General features: G+C 37.7%; 6 protein-coding genes and 2 pseudogenes across 21 annotated transcripts; 7 read left to right on the top strand and 1 right to left on the bottom strand.

Moving 5' to 3' along the window:
- Positions 1–85: 85 nt before the first annotated feature.
- Positions 86–1,492, top strand: LOC108859903 (delta(7)-sterol-C5(6)-desaturase 1). Its single transcript, XM_018633804.2, has 3 exons — positions 86–549; positions 644–949; positions 1,016–1,492. The coding sequence occupies exons 1-3, from the start codon at positions 324–326 to the stop codon at positions 1,303–1,305; spliced, it is 822 nt and encodes a 273-aa protein (XP_018489306.2). The 5' UTR covers positions 86–323; the 3' UTR covers positions 1,306–1,492.
- LOC108858998 (putative Delta(7)-sterol-C5(6)-desaturase 2) lies at positions 1,480–2,415 on the top strand (annotated as a pseudogene).
- A 267-nt stretch (positions 2,416–2,682) lies between these two features.
- Positions 2,683–4,560, top strand: LOC108859899 (putative Delta(7)-sterol-C5(6)-desaturase 2). The gene is made up of 3 exons (XM_018633799.2): positions 2,683–3,026; positions 3,694–3,999; positions 4,143–4,560. The coding sequence occupies exons 1-3, from the start codon at positions 2,801–2,803 to the stop codon at positions 4,445–4,447; spliced, it is 837 nt and encodes a 278-aa protein (XP_018489301.1). The 5' UTR covers positions 2,683–2,800; the 3' UTR covers positions 4,448–4,560.
- A 772-nt stretch (positions 4,561–5,332) lies between these two features.
- LOC108860383 (putative Delta(7)-sterol-C5(6)-desaturase 2) lies at positions 5,333–7,149 on the top strand (annotated as a pseudogene).
- Positions 7,150–8,015: 866 nt separating this feature from the next.
- Positions 8,016–10,857, top strand: LOC108856591 (putative lipid phosphate phosphatase 3, chloroplastic). 15 transcript variants are annotated; one of them, XM_057010612.1, is made up of 8 exons: positions 8,016–8,198; positions 9,102–9,202; positions 9,303–9,524; positions 9,612–9,809; positions 9,882–9,972; positions 10,042–10,230; positions 10,313–10,372; positions 10,464–10,857. In XM_057010612.1, the coding sequence occupies exons 3-8, from the start codon at positions 9,309–9,311 to the stop codon at positions 10,661–10,663; spliced, it is 954 nt and encodes a 317-aa protein (XP_056866592.1). In that variant the 5' UTR covers positions 8,016–8,198; positions 9,102–9,202; positions 9,303–9,308; the 3' UTR covers positions 10,664–10,857. The 15 variants fall into 15 exon arrangements, with proteins under 15 accessions (XP_056866592.1, XP_056866591.1, XP_056866589.1 ...); XM_057010611.1 differs by having other exon boundaries at positions 9,300–9,524; XM_057010609.1 differs by having other exon boundaries at positions 9,080–9,202.
- Positions 10,858–11,090: 233 nt separating this feature from the next.
- LOC108805325 (stearoyl-[acyl-carrier-protein] 9-desaturase 5, chloroplastic) lies at positions 11,091–12,976 on the top strand. Its single transcript, XM_018577342.2, has 4 exons — positions 11,091–11,305; positions 11,470–11,974; positions 12,047–12,487; positions 12,591–12,976. The coding sequence occupies exons 1-4, from the start codon at positions 11,184–11,186 to the stop codon at positions 12,711–12,713; spliced, it is 1,191 nt and encodes a 396-aa protein (XP_018432844.2). The 5' UTR covers positions 11,091–11,183; the 3' UTR covers positions 12,714–12,976.
- Positions 12,960–14,820, top strand: LOC108805262 (pentatricopeptide repeat-containing protein At3g02650, mitochondrial-like). The gene is given in 2 exon segments (XM_056985914.1): positions 12,960–12,971; positions 13,291–14,820. Coding segments are annotated over 2 exon segments (1,452 nt in total). The 3' UTR covers positions 14,731–14,820.
- LOC108805263 (tyrosine--tRNA ligase, chloroplastic/mitochondrial) lies at positions 14,806–17,132 on the bottom strand. Of its 2 annotated transcripts, none has more exons than XM_018577261.2 (2): positions 16,974–17,132; positions 14,806–16,474 (listed from the first exon to the last, which is right to left on the bottom strand). In XM_018577261.2, exon 2 carries the CDS (start codon positions 16,409–16,411, stop codon positions 14,906–14,908), a length of 1,506 nt encoding a protein of 501 aa, XP_018432763.2. In that variant the 5' UTR covers positions 16,412–16,474; positions 16,974–17,132; the 3' UTR covers positions 14,806–14,905. The 2 variants fall into 2 exon arrangements, with proteins under 2 accessions (XP_018432763.2, XP_056866583.1); XM_057010603.1 differs by having other exon boundaries at positions 14,806–16,466; positions 16,974–17,114.
- Between the last annotated feature and the right edge of the window lie 328 nt (positions 17,133–17,460).

The following is a 17,460-nucleotide window of genomic DNA, read 5'->3' as shown; positions in this document are numbered from 1 at the left end:
TTTGTAAATTATAAACATAGTGATGTGGGTTATACTCGCTATATAATTAAACTATTCGATAAAAACAAAGTGCGCGAACGAAACAGTGTGCGCGAGAGTTTGGGATGGACTTGTTCTCTGTGTGCGGGCATGCACGAGCACAGCTGACCTGACTCGAAATAATATTCATTTTCACATCTCTTGAGCTCATTGTCTTTACCACAGTGCTCTGTTTCTGTTCAACTTCAATTCATCTTATAATAAAAGGTTTAGGTAAAAAATTTCAATCCGGCGAATCCGCACGGTGGATCGCCAATTTCTCAGACGGCGAATTTTAAACTAAAATGGCGATGGATAATGCGTATCTGATGCAGTTTGTGGACGAAACCTCGTTTTACAATCGGATTGTTCTGAGTCACCTCTTGCCGTCGAGTATGTGGGAGCATTTGCCGCATTTCCTCCAGACATGGCTCCGGAACTACCTCGCCGGAAACTTACTTTACTTCATCTCAGGCTTTCTCTGGTGCTTCTACATCTATTACCTCAAACTCAACGTTTATCTTCCCCAAGGTGATTGCTTCCTTCTATTACCCAACTTAAATTGTCTGATTGGTTCTTGTCATTTTTCAACTTTAAGGAGATGTTTTTTTTTTCTTCTTTTAAGATGCGATTCCGACAAGACAGGCTATGCTTTTGCAAATAAATGTGGCAGTGAAGGCGATGCCTTGTTACACTCTGCTTCCAACCGTCTCTGAGTACATGATCGAAAGTGGTTGGACCAAATGTTACTCTAGAGTAGGCGAAGTCAGTTGGATCCTCTACTTTGTTTCTATCGCGACATATCTTGTTTTAGTTGAGTTTGGTATTTATTGGATGCACAGAGAGCTTCATGACATTAAGCCTCTTTATAAGCATCTCCATGCCACCCATCATATCTACAACAAACAGAACACACTTTCTCCCTTTGCCGGTAAGTACATATACTTAAGTTATGTGAAAGATTGGTAGCATTCAGCATGTTTTGGTTTTTTTTCAGGGCTTGCGTTTCACCCAGTAGACGGTATACTTCAGGCTTTACCGCATGTGCTAGCTCTGTTTATAGTGCCGATTCATTTCACAACTCATTTAGGTCTTTTGTTCATGGAAGCGATATGGACAGCGAACATCCACGACTGCATCCACGGTAATATTTGGCCTGTAATGGGTGCAGGGTACCATACCATACACCACACCACTTACAAGCATAACTATGGTCACTATACCATATGGATGGATTGGATGTTTGGCTCTCTTAGGGACCCTCTTTTAGAAGAAGTTAACAACTAAGACAGCTCCAAGAAAGCAGAATGAGAGTGCCCACTTGTTTTTTTTTTCTTTTTTTTAATTCTGGTTTATTGTCTTTGTGTGTTTGCTTGCCTGTTCAAAGTTTCAACCGGCTAGCCTTGGACCTGAAAAACAAAAACCAAAAACCATTTTAGAAACTAGAAACAATCAACACCTATGATTCGATTTGTCTTAGTTCTGTTTTTGTTTTTAATGAATCTACAATTTACTTTAGATTCTGTTCCTACAATAAAGGAAATGATTCAGCAAATACATATGGCAGTGAAGGGTATGCCTTGGTACACACTTTTCCCAACTGTCTCTGAGTATATTATCGAGCGTGGTTCAAATGTTACTCTACACTTGAGCAGTTCAACTGGTTCCTCTGTTTTGTTTACATCGTGCTCTATCTTGTTATAGTTGAGTTTTCCATGTATTGGGTTCACAAAGGGCTTCATGACATTAAATTTCTTTATAAGCATCTCCATGCCACCCACCTTCTGTACAACGAACAAAACACTCTGTCTCCATTTGCTGGTAACTCAAAGTCTCTAATTTGAAAACAAACTCTCTCCATTTACTTAAAACGTTTTTTTTTCTCAGGGTTTGCGTCCCATCCGTTGGACGGGATACTTCAGGCTGCACCGCACGTGATAGCTTTGTTCATAGTGCTGGTTCATCTCATAACGCATATGAGTCTTTTGTTTATGGAAGGGATATGGACAGCGTGCATCCATGGTAATATCTGGCTTGTAACGGGTGCAGGGTACCATACAATACACCATGCTAAATACAAGCATAACTGTGGTCAATATACTATTTGGATGGATTGGATGTTTGGCACCCTTAAAGTTCCTGTAGCCGAAGATGACAGCTTCTGTGAGAAAGCAAAGTGAGATTAGTGTTCAAAGTTCACTTGTGGGTGTCAGTCTCTTTCAATGATATTTCTAAATTTGGATCTTTAGATTCAAAATCTGAATGGTTCGAGGTCTATGTGGCTTTTACCTCCTTAAATTCTTTAGATTTTGTGTAGTGATTTGCATTGTCAAGTTTACCATAACCTTTCTGACGATCTATTAAAAGTCTAGCCAAAGTTCTACATTAGTCAAATAGTCAGCCTTTTTTTTTTTGTAGAAAATAACTATATGGTGAGGTTGCTACAGATATAAAACTTTGTAAGAGGATCGTTTGTCTTTTTCTGTTAAAGGTAATAAATCTAAAAAAGATGATGCAGTGTAGCCCCTAAAGTTTAGTTCAGGAAAACGTTTTTCTTTCTTGTTTAACAAGTCACCACCAGTACAGAGCTACCAACCAAACACAATGCCTTAACTCTAATAATAATAACATGGGGCTGAATATGTTTGAGATATTGTCTTGTCAATATACTTATTAATAAATGTTTGAAACGTGCTTATATAGCAAGTAAGATGAGCATATATATAGAGATATATAAACATTTACACAAAGCATTGTAGTTTAACTTTCCCACGGCGGGTACATGGCCGCAGAGAATGGGTTTCTTCCTCAGTTCGTAGACCAGACAAAGTTTTACAACCAGATAGTTCTGAGTCACCTCTTGCCGGCGAATCTATGGGAGCCTTTACCACGTTTCCTCCAAACATGGCTCCGAAGCTACCTCGCCGGAAACTTATTTTACTTCCTCTCTGCCTTCCTCTGGTGCTTCTACATCTATTACCTTAAACTCAATGTTTACATCCCCGAAGGTGACTTTATTTTAATTTCATGCTTTGTTGTTTTCATTTATGAGGTTGAAGATTTTCTAGAATTATTCTAAAAAATAAAAAATAGTAAATAATATATATATAGATTTTCTAGATCCGTAAGTTATTTTTAGTAATTAGTGTTAACAAATTGTATATATCTTTAAAAAAATATTAATTGAGAATATTTGAAATGATTAAATATTATTAGAATATATAGTAAAAATAAATAATAATTTATTGTAAATATTCATCATATTATTAATATTCCTTCAGTTTTAGAATGATCCATATTTTAGAAAAAATATTTGTTTTTAAAAGATACATTTTCTATATTTTTAATATATATAATATTGGTAAATTGTAAACTTCAAAGATATTAATTATATTTACTAAATTTTATTGGCTAAAAATTATGGAAAATAGCGAAACGTAAACAAAATACATTTATAATCAAAATTTTATATGTTTTATTAATATGTGTTAATACTCTAAAATATACATTATTATAAAACGGGAGAAGTATACGTGAATACCTTAGAAAATCTTTTTTAGGAAACCGAAGGAGTATATTGTAACACTTTGGAAATGAAAAAGCTGTCGATCATAATTTTTTATTTCCTATAATTTGTCTTAATTTTGTTTTTGATGAAACTACAATTTACTTCAGATTCTATTCCTACAAAAAAGGCAATGATAATGCAAATACATGTAGCAACGAAGGCTATGCCTTGGTACACACTCCTTCCAACTGTTTCTGAGTATATGATCGAGCGTGGTTGGACCAAATGTTACTCTACACTTGACCAATTCAACTGGTTCCTCTGTTTGACTTACATCGTGCTCTATCTTGTTTTTGTTGAGTTTGGGATGTATTGGGCTCACAGACAGCTTCATGACATTAAATTTCTGTATAAGCATCTCCATGCCACCCACCATTTGTACAACAAACAAAACACACTCTCTCCATTTGCTGGTAGTCTTTCATCCTACTTGCCTTGGTGTTTTACCGAAACTTAACTTCAAAATCGAAAATGTCCCTCAATCCCATTAGAGGGTTGGTCTCTAAACTCGTGTATATATATGTAACTCTTGTTAAAACGGTTGCGTTTTTCTCAGGGTTTGCGTTCCATCCGTTGGACGGGATACTTCAGGCTTTACCGCACGTGATAGCTATGTTCATAGTGCCAGTTCATCTCATAACGCATCTGAGTCTTATGTTTTTGGAAGGGATATGGACAGCGAGCATCCATGATTGCATCCATGGTAACATATGGCCTATAATGGGTGCTGGATACCATACCATACACCATACAACATACAAGCACAACTATGGTAACTATACTATTTGGATGGATTGGATGTTTGGCACCCTTGAGATTCCTGTAGCCGAAGATGACAGCTTCTATGAGAAAGCAAAGTGAGATCAATTTTCAAAGTTCACCTTTGTTTACCCTTGCATGCATATGTTATTCTTCTCCTGAGCCTTAAAAGCTTTGTAATCACTTTGTTGGAATAAGAAACATGACTTACACAATTTGCTGTAATTTCATTAAATATTTAATGCTATAAATGCTGTGGGTATCAGTCTATTCTAGTGATATTATATAGGAGTATTTGCAAGATGACATGTCAAAACTTGGATCTTTAAATTCAAAGTCTGAATGATTTTAGGTCTATGTGTCTTTTCCCTTTTAACTTCTTTAGATTTTGTCTAGGGATTTGCAGTGTCAAGTTTACCAAACCTTTCTAACGATCAATTAAAAGTCTAACCGAAGTTTTACATTAGCCAGCTCTTTTTTTTCGAAGAAAGCAAACTATAAATACCTTTATGGTGAGGTTGCTAAAGATATTAAGATGCATAGTTTGTCTTTATCAGTTAAAGGTGAGAAATCTAAGAAAATTGATGTAGTGTTGCCCCTAAAGTTTAATTCAGGTAAATGTTCTTCTTTCTTGTTTAACAAGTCACCAGCATTACTGACAATTAGAGAAAAGATGATGAAGTGTAGCCCCTAAAGTTTATAGTACACATTCAGAATTAGACCCTGGATAACCAATTCTACACTTGCTGCAAGCAACCTTACAAAAAACGTTAGTTGCAAATCCTTTCAAAACAGAAGTTCTGTTACAGAGCTACCAACCAAACACAATGCCTTAACTCTAATAATAAAAACCTGAGGCTGAATATAAGTTTGGGGGGTTGTCTTGTAAATACGTATTAATAAATGTTTGAAAGGTACATATATAGCAAGAATCACGAGCAGAGATAAATAATTCACAAAGCGTTAAAGATTAATCTCTCTCTCTTTCACAGACACTCATAAAACCCATTTTCAGAGTTTGACTTTCCCAGGGTGGATACATGGCGGCAGACAATGGGTTTCTTACTCAGTTAGTCGACGAGACAACGTTTTACAACAGGGTCATCCTGAGTCACCTTTTGCCGGCCAACCTGTGGGAGCCTTTACCACTTTTTCTCCAAACATGGCTCAGGAACTACCTCGCAGGAAACTTACTTTACTTCATCTCCGGCTTCCTCTGGTGCTTCTACATTTTTACCTTAAGCTCCACGTTTACATCCCCAAAGGTACTTTACTTTTATTTTTTTCTGTTTTTCTTGTTTTCATTTATGTGGTCAAAGTTTCGAGTTCTTGATTAATTTTGAGCTAAAATGTAGTAGTAAACTATATCACATTGAAAAATGAAAAAAAATATTACCTTGAAAATGATACCTTTAAAATGAAAAAAATTGCTTGAACTTTTATGTTGTAAGTTTTTCATAAATGCTTAAGTCTAGTATTAAATTCATCTAATTATTAACTAGTTAAAATGAATAAATAGAATGAATATTGTATGATCATTCTATACTATTCCATGCCATTTCAGAAGAAAAAAAAACATTTCTTTGAGAAATCATTCCAAGTTAAAAAAAATATTGAAATAGATGAAATACTAATTCCATTCCATTATGTTCCATTAATAATATATTTAGTTCATCATATATTTTTTTTACTAGTTAGCAGTTATTAGAGGGATCATAGTTTTTCCTTTCCTTTAATGTGTCTCAGTTTTGATTTTTTTATTATTTAATAATCTACCATTTGCTTCAGATTCAATTCCTACAAGAAAGGCAATGATTTTACAAATACATGTGGCAATGAAGGCTATGCCTTGGTACACACTCCTTCCAAGTGTCTCTGAGTATATGATCGAGCTGAGTATATGATCGAGCGTGGTTGGACCAGTTACTCTACACTTGACCAGTTCAACTGGTTCCTCTCTTTGGTTTACATCGTGCTCTATCTTGTTTTGGTCGAGTTTGCCATTTATTGGATTCACAAAGAGCTTCACGACATTAAAGTTCTCTATAAGCATCTCCATGCCACCCACCATATGTACAACAAGCAAAACACACTTTCTCTGTTTGCTGGTAACCCAAACTCTCAAGATATATCTTTCAAAACACACTCTCTCCATTAACTTAAAACGTTGTTTTTTACAGGGCTCGCGTTTCATCCGTTGGACGGGATACTTCAGGCTGTACCACACGTGATAGCTCTGTTTATAGTGCCAATTCATCTCATAACACATCTAAGTCTTTTGTTTTTGGAAGCGATATGGACAGCGAGCATCCATGACTGCATCCATGGTAACATATGGCCTATAATGGGTGCAGGATACCATACCATACACCATACTACATAGTACATACAAGCAGGGACGGATCTAGAGATGAATGTTATGGGAGGCATATCAAAATTCTTTAAAGAATCAACCGGGGCATGAAGATCATTATCAAAATTTTACATAGAGTTTATAAAAATCATCCGGGGCATCCGCCACCCCCACTCACCATGTGGCTCCGCCACTGCATACAAGCATAACTATGGTCACTATACCATTTGGATGGACTGGATGTTTGGCTCTCTTAAGGTTCCTTTAGCCGAAGATGACAGCGAGAAAGCAAAGTGAGATTAATGTTCAAAGTTCACATTCTTTTCCCCTTGCATGCATGCGTTGTTGTTCTTCTCGTGAGTCGAGTCTTAAAAGCTTTGTAATCACTTTGTTGGAATAAGAAACATGATTTCGACTATTTGCTGCAAAGTTTCTGACTTTTCTTTTAGTCTTCAGTTCTGAAATGTTGTGCGTATTTATGGTAGGTGAGGCTGCTAAAGATATAAAGCTTATTAAGTTTTTTTCTTAAAAGATATAAGCTTATGTAAGAGACATAGTTTGTCTTTTATTTTGTTCGTTCATGAATTAACTATCTATTTTCTTCAAGAACTATCATATAGTATTATATTTACATGAAGTTTTTTTTTTTTTTTTTTGACTAAATATATTTACATGAAGTTAAGACTTCATTCTATATATTGATTAAATAACAATTAAATATCAGTTTTCTTATAAATTCAAAGTTTTATTGTATAACCTATGAATTAAAAAAATCCAAAATAAATTTGCATTCATACCATGACTAAATTAAACTAAGAAAATACATGATTAAATTAATTAATCTTCCACACACCCCGAATAAAACTTAAAACTTCAAAAATTCTCAAACAATCAAAATTCAAAACGTGATTATTTGATCTCTAATTGTTTTTTTTTTTAATTTTGGTTTTAAACTTAATGTTTTATTTAGGGTGGATGAAAGAGGTAACTATTTCTTGGGTAAATGTGTTTATTGGTTAAACATGTATTTGGTATACAATAAACTGAAAATAATGTTTTTTTTTTGAGAAACTTAATAATGATTTGAATTATAATTAAAGGATAAATACAATTCAGATTTCGATTTATGAGGAAACATATATTCTTAACTATCATTTGATATAGATATATAAAATGCGTCATTAATTTTGTGTGGACATATAAGGGTAAGAAATCTATAAGGTAGAAAAATAAGAAAAGAAATAAAAAATTTCAAATAAACATAACAAAAGAAGAAAATGTGTCCCAAATATAACGCTTTTATCTGTTATAAAAATGTGTTTCATCATATGAGTTGCAGCAAGACGCGTGCTGCTCTCTCCCTCTCTCTCTGTTTCATCCGCCATGAAAACATAATACACCTTCTTCTTCTTCTTTTTTAACTAACCCACGTTTTCTTCCTAAGCATCAAAACTCCTCCTTTTCTGCTTTTTCAGACACGAGACAATCAAACAGAGTCAGGTAATTTTCGTTCCCTAATTCTATTGTTTTTTTTTATACATCTACTTTTGACTATCCATGATGGGGGGGAATAAAGGTGGTTCCTTTCGCATTCAAAACAGTTATATTACAGTTCCCACTTGTGTAGATTAGGTTGTCCCACCACAGAGTCAGTCCTGTGTTGGATTACTCTGGTGTTGAATTGGGTTTCATCTACTCATTACCGGATGGCTTTACCTGTCTACTTCCTCTTTCTTCAATTTTAATTCTTGTCCACCAGCTCAGCCTTTTTCTCTTTATTACTACTCTTCAACTAACTTTTTTAACTTGCTACGTTACCATACGATGCCTGTTCCTCGTTTCGGTGGTTTTTTTTTCAGGTTTGTCGGTTATTCTTGCCAATGGTTTTGGAAAAAGGTTTTATATATTTTTTTCAGTGAATCTCATTGCCGAGTCTCACTTTAAACTTTCTAATTTGTAATAGTACTACCCTGTCAGTGACTCTTGATCCAGATTTGGTGAGATCACAATCTACTTAATCATGCTTTTATTCAATACCAGTTAGGATCTCTTTTTGGCTCAGTTTTTAAAGGATTCATCTCTCTACTTTTCTCTTGTGGTTCTTCTGTGTATAGACTTCCTTGTTAGATAAAGTGATAACTTCTGGTAAGGTTTTCTTACAAAAAAAACTCTAGTTTCCAGCTTGAAATAGAAAATGGTTATTGTATTAGGTGGTTTAATTATAGAAGAATGACATTCTTAAGATCAGACAAAGCTAGTTAGTTATTGCAATTGACAGATTTAGCTGTGAATTATATATAATTAGTAAGTGGTTAGAAATGTTTTCTGCATAATCTTGTTTCTTGATTGTTTTGGTGTGTAAAAACTTATTACCTGGGCAGTTTGTGATTCTTGAGATCTTAGGCTTTGTGACAAACCGGGGGACCTGAGATTTCAGAAACTGCTGAGACTGAGTCTCTCACCATCTAACATTCCACTCATAGAAACCTCTAACAGCAAAAGAGGTACCTTTCTTGCTTAGATTGTTTTTGGCTTTTCCCATCTTTGTTGAGAAAAAGTGAAGAGATTGTTTGATTAATGTCATATTATAAGGTCTCCAAGAAGGACAGGATGAGAGAGGCACAACAAGGAGCTCACACAGTGAGGTCCCATGGAATGACAGTAGCAAGGATTCACATGCATGACTGGATCATACTCGTACTACTCGTTATCCTCGAGGGTATACTCCTCATAATCCACCCGTTTTACCGCTTTGTCGGGAAAGACATGATGACTGATCTAAGTTACCCTCTAAAGAGTAACACCGTTCCGATTTGGTCTGTCCCGGTAAGCTTCCCATTTAACTCAAAAGTCATTATTACATTACATGTGGGCTGGAGACATTATTATACAAATCACTCAAATGACTGACAGGTGTATGCGATACTCTTGCCATTGGTAATATTCATCTTTATCTACTTCCGTAGAAGAGACGTATACGATCTTCACCATGCGGTGCTAGGTCTGTTATACTCTGTTCTGGTGACGGCAGTACTTACAGATTCAATAAAGAATGCAGTTGGTAGACCACGCCCTGACTTCTTCTGGCGTTGTTTCCCTGATGGCAAAGCTGTAAATTATCCACATACTATTGTGTGTGTTTAGTTCATGTTCTGTCTCTTAAATTTCGTTTTTACTTCTTAGGTTTATGATAGTCTTGGAGATGTGATATGCCATGGTGATAAAAGTGTTATAAGGGAAGGGCACAAAAGCTTCCCAAGTGGACACACTTCATGTAAAGACCAAACCCTTTCTTTGATCGATCATTTATTAATACAGAACACTAGAAAGAATCTTTTTGTAGGGTCTTTTGCGGGACTAGGATTCTTGTCGCTCTACTTATCAGGGAAGATTCGAGCGTTTGATGGTAAAGGACACGTAGCGAAGCTGTGCATTGTCATACTCCCTTTGCTAGTTGCAGCTCTTGTTGGTATCTCCCGTGTTGATGACTATTGGCATCACTGGCAAGACGTCTTTGCTGGAGGCTTGCTAGGTTTGCTTGTTTTCACACTCAAAACTTGTTTCCCCTTTAAACATCTCGCAGACTTTTTTTATACCATCGTCTAAACTCTCAGGTCTTGTGGTCTCTACGTTCTGTTATCTTCAGTTCTTCCCGCCACCTTATCGCACCGAAGGTAAAGACAAAAAAGAATAGCGTATTATTCCATTGGAAGAAGATAAGTTTTTGTGAATTGAACAACAAATGTATGGTCTCTTTTTTTGTAGCTTGGGGGCCATATGCTTACTTCCTAATGTTGGAAGCTGCGCGAGCGCAAGCAGAAGCTCAAGCAGCCGCCCAACCACCGCCACATGGAGATAACGTTGAAGAGGAAGACGGTGGGTTTATGGGGCTACATTTGGTGGATAATCCGAGCATGAGGAGAGAGGAAGATGTAGAAACTGGTAGAGTGCCGCCTAGAGGCTGAGTTATGAAAGTTTTAACACTGAAGCTGGTTTTGTTGCTGCTTAGGACACACTTTCTTCTGTTCTTAATACATTATTATATTTGTTGTTTGATTGCTTTTTGTCGTCGTTTGTTGTTTGGTTTACTGCCTGGTTATACCCCGGTTTTTGTTAAAAGTGTATTGCTTTTAATTTGTTCAGTTTGGATTAATCGTTACCGGGCACATGTTAAGCCAAAACGCTTCTACAATCTCCACTCCTTGTTATAGATATAAACGAAATTAATGAAGAAAACGCGATTTAAAGGACATGCGTTTTAGCGAAGGTAGTGTAGTGATGGGGTTGAAAATACATAAAAAAGTAGTTAATGGGTCAAAAATCACTAGGCCCATGGGCCTATTAAAACCCAAATCGTTTGTTGTTCTCTGGTTTAAACGTCTCCCATTTGTCACAGTATCGTAGCAGTAGCAGCATAGAAATAATCGAAGAAACCTCTTTACATCTTCCATTGATCGAGTTTCTTAGAGAAGAAAGTAGAGGAAAATGGCTATGTCTATGGATCGGATCGCCGTCTCTCCTTCACCTTACGTGTATCGTCCTAGTCAAGCTCGAGGATCCAGATCTTCCATAGTCTCCATGGCTTCTACGATCCGCTCCGCTTCTACGTGAGTTCTTTTTTTTTTTTTTATCTCGCTTCATTGCCTGATCTGATGATTTAGATCGATGATAAAATATCTCTAGATTCGGTAGATCATGAATGTTGTGTTGTATAGTATTATAGTAACTACTTTAGTCTTATTAATTTTAAATTCTGTTTGGGTAATTACAGAGAGGTTACGAATGGAAGGAAACTCTACATCCCTCCACGTGAGGTGCACGTGCAAGTGAAACACTCCATGCCACCACAGAAGCTGGAGATTTTCAAGTCCCTAGAAGGATGGGCCGACCAGACCCTCTTGACTTACTTAAAACCCGTTGAGAAGTCGTGGCAGCCTACCGATTTTCTCCCCGAACCCGAGACTGAAGGGTTCTACGAACAAGTCAAGGAGCTGAGAGAACGGTGTAAGGAGCTTCCGGATGAATATTTTGTTGTGCTTGTTGGTGATATGATCACTGAAGAAGCGCTCCCGACTTACCAGACCATGCTGAACACCTTGGATGGTGTTAGGGATGAGACGGGAGCTAGTCCTACTCCTTGGGCGGTTTGGACTAGGGCTTGGACTGCTGAAGAGAATAGGCATGGGGATTTGCTTAATAAGTATCTTTATTTGTCTGGGAGAGTTGACATGAGGCAGATTGAAAAGACTATTCAGTACCTCATTGGCTCTGGAATGGTAAGATCTTATGTTTCAAGTTCTGAAGATAGAGTTGATGTTAAACACACAAATTTTAATTTTTTTTTGTAGGATCCAAAAACTGAGAACAACCCTTACTTGGGTTTCATCTACACTTCCTTCCAAGAAAGAGCCACTTTCATCTCCCACGGAAACACTGCCAGACACGCGAAAGATCTTGGAGATTTGAAACTTGCGCAGATATGCGGGACCATTGCTGCTGATGAGAAGCGCCACGAGACTGCTTACACCAAGATTGTGGAGAAGCTCTTTGAGATTGACGCTGATGGCACGATCTTGGGATTGGCTGATATGATGAAGAAAAAGATCTCGATGCCTGCACATTTGATGTACGATGGCCGAGATGATAACCTGTTTGAGCACTTTTCGACTGTTGCCCAGAGGCTTGGTGTTTACACGGCCAAGGACTATGCTGATATTCTGGAGTTTCTTGTCGAACGGTGGAACGTTGAGACTTTGTCAGGCCTTTCTAGTGAAGGAAACAGGGCACAGGTAAATTACCTTCATTAATGTTCTCTGGACTGCTTGGTTTGTTTTGTGTATTTGATCGGGCACTGAACTTGAAACTCTGACTATATCATTGTCTTTGACACAGGACTTTGTCTGCGGATTACCTGCAAGAATCCGCAAAATTGAAGAGAGAGCTCAAGGAAGAGCCAAAGAAGCAGCCAAAAACGTACCATTCAGTTGGATTTTTGGTCGAGAGATTAGGGCTTAAAGTAAACAGGTGTCTTTTCAAATTATCCCCAAAGTAAGCCATAAATTTCTTCACCTATGAAGAAGCCACTTTTAAGACCACGAAACTTTATTTGAATATGTTATGTTTTACACGGAACGTTGTAGATAAAGTCATGCTGTTTTGAGTATCTCGTTACCAAGGACAAGACTTAAGAGTTTGCCTCTTTATATTTGGTTTTGTTTTCGTTGTATCAATAACGAATAATGTTCTCTAATAAGTAAAGTAATGGTCTGTGAAGTCAACGGTTTTCTCGCTTGAGAGTTTACCACACCAAATATGAAAACTTAATACAAATTGAGAAACAGAGTAACCATTAACTGCAAAACACAAAGCAATCTGTTTCTTCTTCTAACAACCTTTAAATTATTAAAAAAGAAAGAATTGATTCAAAATCTTGTTTTGCTTCTAAAACATAAGAATTTTTTTTTTTAATTATAGAAATTTGGTTAATTTGAAGTTAGAAAAAAAAAGAAACTATTTGTTTTGCAGCAGAAGTCCTCCAACCATATCCTCAAAATGTTTAAAAATAGAAATTGAGAGGGAGAGGAGGGAATAGGGTTTTTGGGTTTTTGATGTAAATGGCACTTCCACAGAAGCTGAGATTCCGACCCAGGAGGGGACTCAATTTGATGAGGAAAAGTTTGAATCTTTGCTATCTCTGTTACGAAGTGAAGAGCAGTCTTTGGAGTTTGGTCTGGAGGAGGCGCTCGATGTCGATCTAAACTCAGATGTTGTGGTGAGAGTGTTTGAATCCCAAGGAATCTCAGGTAAGAACTTGATCAGGTTTTTGAAGTGGGCAACAACTAAGAAAGAAGAGATTACTGTCACCACATCGCTTTTGGAGTCTCTCCTTGTAGCAATATCTGTTGAGGGACGTAGATTGAATGCTTATGCTCTGTGGGATTTGGTTAAAGAGATTGGTGAGGATGAGAGTACTACTATTGTTTTGAATCTGGAGATAATGAATGAGTTGATAGCCTTGTTTGGTAAGCTTGGTAAGTCCAAAGCTGCTTTTGATGTGTTTAGTAAAACCCAAGAGTTTGGCTTTACTCCGAATGAGAAACCTATTACGTGACGTTGGAGGCGCTTTTGTAAACGGTCGTTTATGGAATGGGCAAGCGTTGTGTGCGAGAAGATGCTCAAGAGTGGTGTGTTACCAGAGGGAGGAGACCAGGTTGGTAACATCGTAACTTGGTTTTGTAAGGAAGGGAAGGCTGAAGAGGCTTATTCTGTTTACCAACTGGCTAAGGCGAAAGAGAAGTTGCTTCCTCCTAGTTCTGTTGCTACTCTGATAAGTGCGCTCTGCAAGAATGATGGGACCGTGGCGTTTGCTCAGGAGATGTTGGGTGATTTATCTGGAGAAGCTAGGCGACATGGGATCAAACCGTTTTCTGATGTGATGCATAGTTTATGCAGGATGAAGAATGTTAAAGACGCCAAAGCTTTGCTTTTGGATATGATCTCGAAAGGACCTGCTCCCGGGAATGCGGTTTTCAATTTGGTTGTGCACGCTTGTTCGAGAAGTGGAGATCTCGATGAAGCCAAAGAGGTTCTGAAGTTGATGGAGAGTAGAGGTTTTAAACCAGACGTGTACACGTACACCGTCATCATCAGCGGGTATGCTAAAGGAGGGCTGATGAAAGAAGCTCAGCAGATGCTCGGGGAAGCGAAAAAGAAACATGAGAAGCTTAGTCCTGTGACGTATCACTCACTTATCCGAGGATACTGCAAGATTGAAGAGTTTGAAGAAGCTCTTAAGCTTTTGAATGAAATGGAGAGCTTTGGCGTGAAGCCTAATGCGGATGAGTATAGTAAGATGATACAATCGTTCTGCCTCAAAGCATTGGATTGGGAGAAAGCAGAGATGCTGTTTGAGGAAATGAAGCAGAAGGGCTTGCACCTCAATGCCATTACTCAGGGGCTAATAAGAGCGGTTAAAGAGATGCAATCTGAAGGCAACGTAACCGTAGATGTTAATCTACTTGCTGCAGCATAGAACTTTTGAAGATGTTTTTTTCTTGGTTTGAAATCCCAAAAAGATGTATTTTTTGTGCTTTAGTTACTGGTAGCATTCTCCAATAAGGTTTCATGGTATTTAATTCAAAGGTTTTATTCCGTAAACTGGTGAAAACTTAAATCAAATAATACAACATTTTTGTAAAAAAAAATTCTTAGGAAACTCTGATGACTACTTTGTTCTTCTTGCCTGAAGAGAGAACAAGACCTTTTCCTTCAACGATGTCTCCCTCTTCAACTCTCTTATTCTCATCGTCAACCCTCTCATTGTTCATATAAACTCCACCTTGCTTCAACATTCTCCTTGCTGCAGATTTGCTCTCAAACAACCCTGCTGAAACAGATACATCCACAATAGAAACACCAGAGACTCGATCAACAGGAAGTGAGCAAGTTGGTATATCCTCTGCAATTCTCTCAATCAAGTTCCAATCAAGCTTTGTCTCAGCTCCTGGTCTCAAAGCCTCTGTTGCTTTCATGGCTTCCTTCAAACCCTCTTCCCCATGTACAAATCTGGTTACTTCTTCAGCAAGTTTCATCTGCGCGGTGTTAGGGACATACCCAGGTTTCCTCATCTCATCTTCCAACATCTTGATCTCGTCCAAACTCAGAAAGGTTAGAGTCTTTAAGAAGCGTATCACATCAACGTCTGGAACTGAGAAGAAGTACTGATAGAACTTATAAGGTGATAACATGGAAGGAGATAGCCAGATGGCTCCATCTTCCGATTTTCCAAACTTAGTCCCATCGTTTTTCAGCAGGAGAGGAAACGTTAGCCCGTAAGCAGCTTCTTCGGTTTGGAGAATCTTACGGATCAGATCAGTTCCAGCTGTTATGTTACCCCACTGATCACTCCCACCTATCTGAACATTGACCCCTTCCTTGTCCAACAAGTGAACAAAATCATATCCTTGCAGTAACTGATAAGTAAACTCGGTGTAGCTCATACCTTGCTCTGATTCTAACCTCTTCTTCACACTCTCCTTCGCCATCATTGGTCCAACTCTAGCATACCGACCAACGTTTTTCAGAAACTCTAGCATCGTCATGTCTTTCCACCAGTCGTAGTTATTAAAAATTACATAAGAGCTAGCAGAGCTCTGAGTCCCACCAAGAATCTTGATGAGGATGTTTCTAATCCCGGCGATGTTTTTCTCCAATGTTAGGGCGTCAAGCTCAGGTCTTTCAAGGCTTTTGCCAGATGGGTCACCAACGCGGCCAGTGGCACCACCAATCAAACCAACGGCTTGGTGTCCACATCTTTGGAACCAAGAAAGGACAATGATACCAAGCAGGTTACCCAAGTGTAAACTCTCAGCCGTTGGATCAAACCCGCAGTAGACCTTTAGAGGAGCTACGTTGGGATCAGAACAAGCGGACCTGAGATTGTCGCTGGTGATTGACTCCAGGAGTCCTCTTTCTTCGAGTATATGGACTACATTAGGGCGAGAAGCAGCTTGATTCCCAGTAGAACACTTAGCAGAGGAGACGAAGAGAGGAGGTCTAGAAGTGGAGAAAAGCTGATGAACTTGGACCCTTGTGAAGAAAGTGGAGGAGGATGATTCAAGTACAGAAGCGACACGTAAGGGAGATAACAAGGTTCTGGAACAAAAAGGGAAGATAGTCCTTGAAGCAGGGGTCACTCCTGTTGCGTATGCCATAAGGTTTACTATATTGCCGTGGACCTTTCTTCAATATAGAAGCTGGTAACTACAACTGGAAAACTAGATAGAAACAAAATCAGCTGAAAACAATGGTAAAGAAGCCACTTTTATACTCTAAAACTGAAAGCAATCATAGTACTGTATGTATGCAAGTAAGTAAATGCACAAGCTGATCTGATAGGAAGAAGAAAAAAAGACTAGCATGGCTAATTGCTTAAGCAAATCAATTCAATTAAGCCTAATTAAAGGAAACAAAAAAAAAAACTGATTTCCCAATCAAAAATTCTCAGGCAGGCAATTTGACAAACACCTTATGTGCATTGACAATATAAACCTTAATCTCCAAAAATTTGTAAAATTTCAAAGGATTGACAAAACAAGACTCCAAAAGGGATCATTGCATCTCACAACTTAATGCATATTCCAAGAAAAAAAACCAGAGAAACTATTTTGCCGATAACCAAACGTTTCCCAACTTAAGCAGAGGCTGTAGAGAACACAACTAAAATGGATAAAGAACCAAACTTTGAGAAGCAAGAAAGAAGTGAGAGAGCCTTACTGGGAAAATGGATTTCGTTTTCGAGCTTTTGCTTTTTGCCACACACACAGACTGACCAAAATGGTTCAGATTATTTGAGATTGACATGCCAAACCGGAAAAATCTCCGGTCTAAACTTCGGACATAGAAAACCGAACAAAATTCAGAATTTTATAAAGGAAAATACTCCCCCAGTATGTTTTAGAACATAATTTTGTTTAAATTTGTATGATATTTTAAAACTTTCTATACAAAACTACTAAAACAATAATTAAAATATTAAAACAGGTATACATGCTACCATTAATTTGTCATCGTTAAATGTATTCTAAAGACTCAACAATTCTTTTTTTTTTTTGATAACTGTGGAATCCGACGACCGAGATCAACCGACTAATCCCACGAGGTCCACGGAATTTCGAATGACCACACGGGATTTCGAAGCCAGAGTCCGTATTGGGGTCGTAACTCTCTCAAGACCACTAACCCCCCACCACGTGGTGGTTCA

The sequence above is a fragment of the Raphanus sativus genome, chromosome 5 (genome assembly GCF_000801105.2).
Source record: "Raphanus sativus cultivar WK10039 chromosome 5, ASM80110v3, whole genome shotgun sequence".
In the NCBI taxonomy this organism is placed as follows: domain Eukaryota; kingdom Viridiplantae; phylum Streptophyta; class Magnoliopsida; order Brassicales; family Brassicaceae; genus Raphanus; species Raphanus sativus.
This window is presented reverse-complemented; position numbering and strand designations above follow the sequence as displayed.

Bases quoted from the DNA above. Each gene is read 5' to 3' on its own strand.
- LOC108859903 (XM_018633804.2), top strand. From the start codon at position 324: ATGGCGATGGATAATGCGTATCTGATGCAGTTTGTGGACGAAACCTCG. The intron at 550-643 runs GTGATTGCTTCC...TCTTCTTTTAAG, and splicing joins CAACGTTTATCTTCCCCAAG to ATGCGATTCCGACAAGACAG. The intron at 950-1,015 runs GTAAGTACATAT...GTTTTTTTTCAG, and splicing joins CACACTTTCTCCCTTTGCCG to GGCTTGCGTTTCACCCAGTA.
- LOC108805325 (XM_018577342.2), top strand. From the start codon at position 11,184: ATGGCTATGTCTATGGATCGGATCGCCGTCTCTCCTTCACCTTACGTG. The intron at 11,306-11,469 runs GTGAGTTCTTTT...GGGTAATTACAG, and splicing joins ACGATCCGCTCCGCTTCTAC to AGAGGTTACGAATGGAAGGA. The intron at 11,975-12,046 runs GTAAGATCTTAT...TTTTTTTTGTAG, and splicing joins ACCTCATTGGCTCTGGAATG to GATCCAAAAACTGAGAACAA.
- LOC108856591 (XM_057010612.1), top strand. From the start codon at position 9,309: ATGAGAGAGGCACAACAAGGAGCTCACACAGTGAGGTCCCATGGAATG. The intron at 9,525-9,611 runs GTAAGCTTCCCA...AATGACTGACAG, and splicing joins TTCCGATTTGGTCTGTCCCG to GTGTATGCGATACTCTTGCC. The intron at 9,973-10,041 runs GTAAAGACCAAA...ATCTTTTTGTAG, and splicing joins CCCAAGTGGACACACTTCAT to GGTCTTTTGCGGGACTAGGA.
- LOC108859899 (XM_018633799.2), top strand. From the start codon at position 2,801: ATGGCCGCAGAGAATGGGTTTCTTCCTCAGTTCGTAGACCAGACAAAG. The intron at 3,027-3,693 runs GTGACTTTATTT...AATTTACTTCAG, and splicing joins CAATGTTTACATCCCCGAAG to ATTCTATTCCTACAAAAAAG. The intron at 4,000-4,142 runs GTAGTCTTTCAT...CGTTTTTCTCAG, and splicing joins CACACTCTCTCCATTTGCTG to GGTTTGCGTTCCATCCGTTG.
- LOC108805263 (XM_018577261.2), bottom strand. From the start codon at position 16,411: ATGGCATACGCAACAGGAGTGACCCCTGCTTCAAGGACTATCTTCCCT.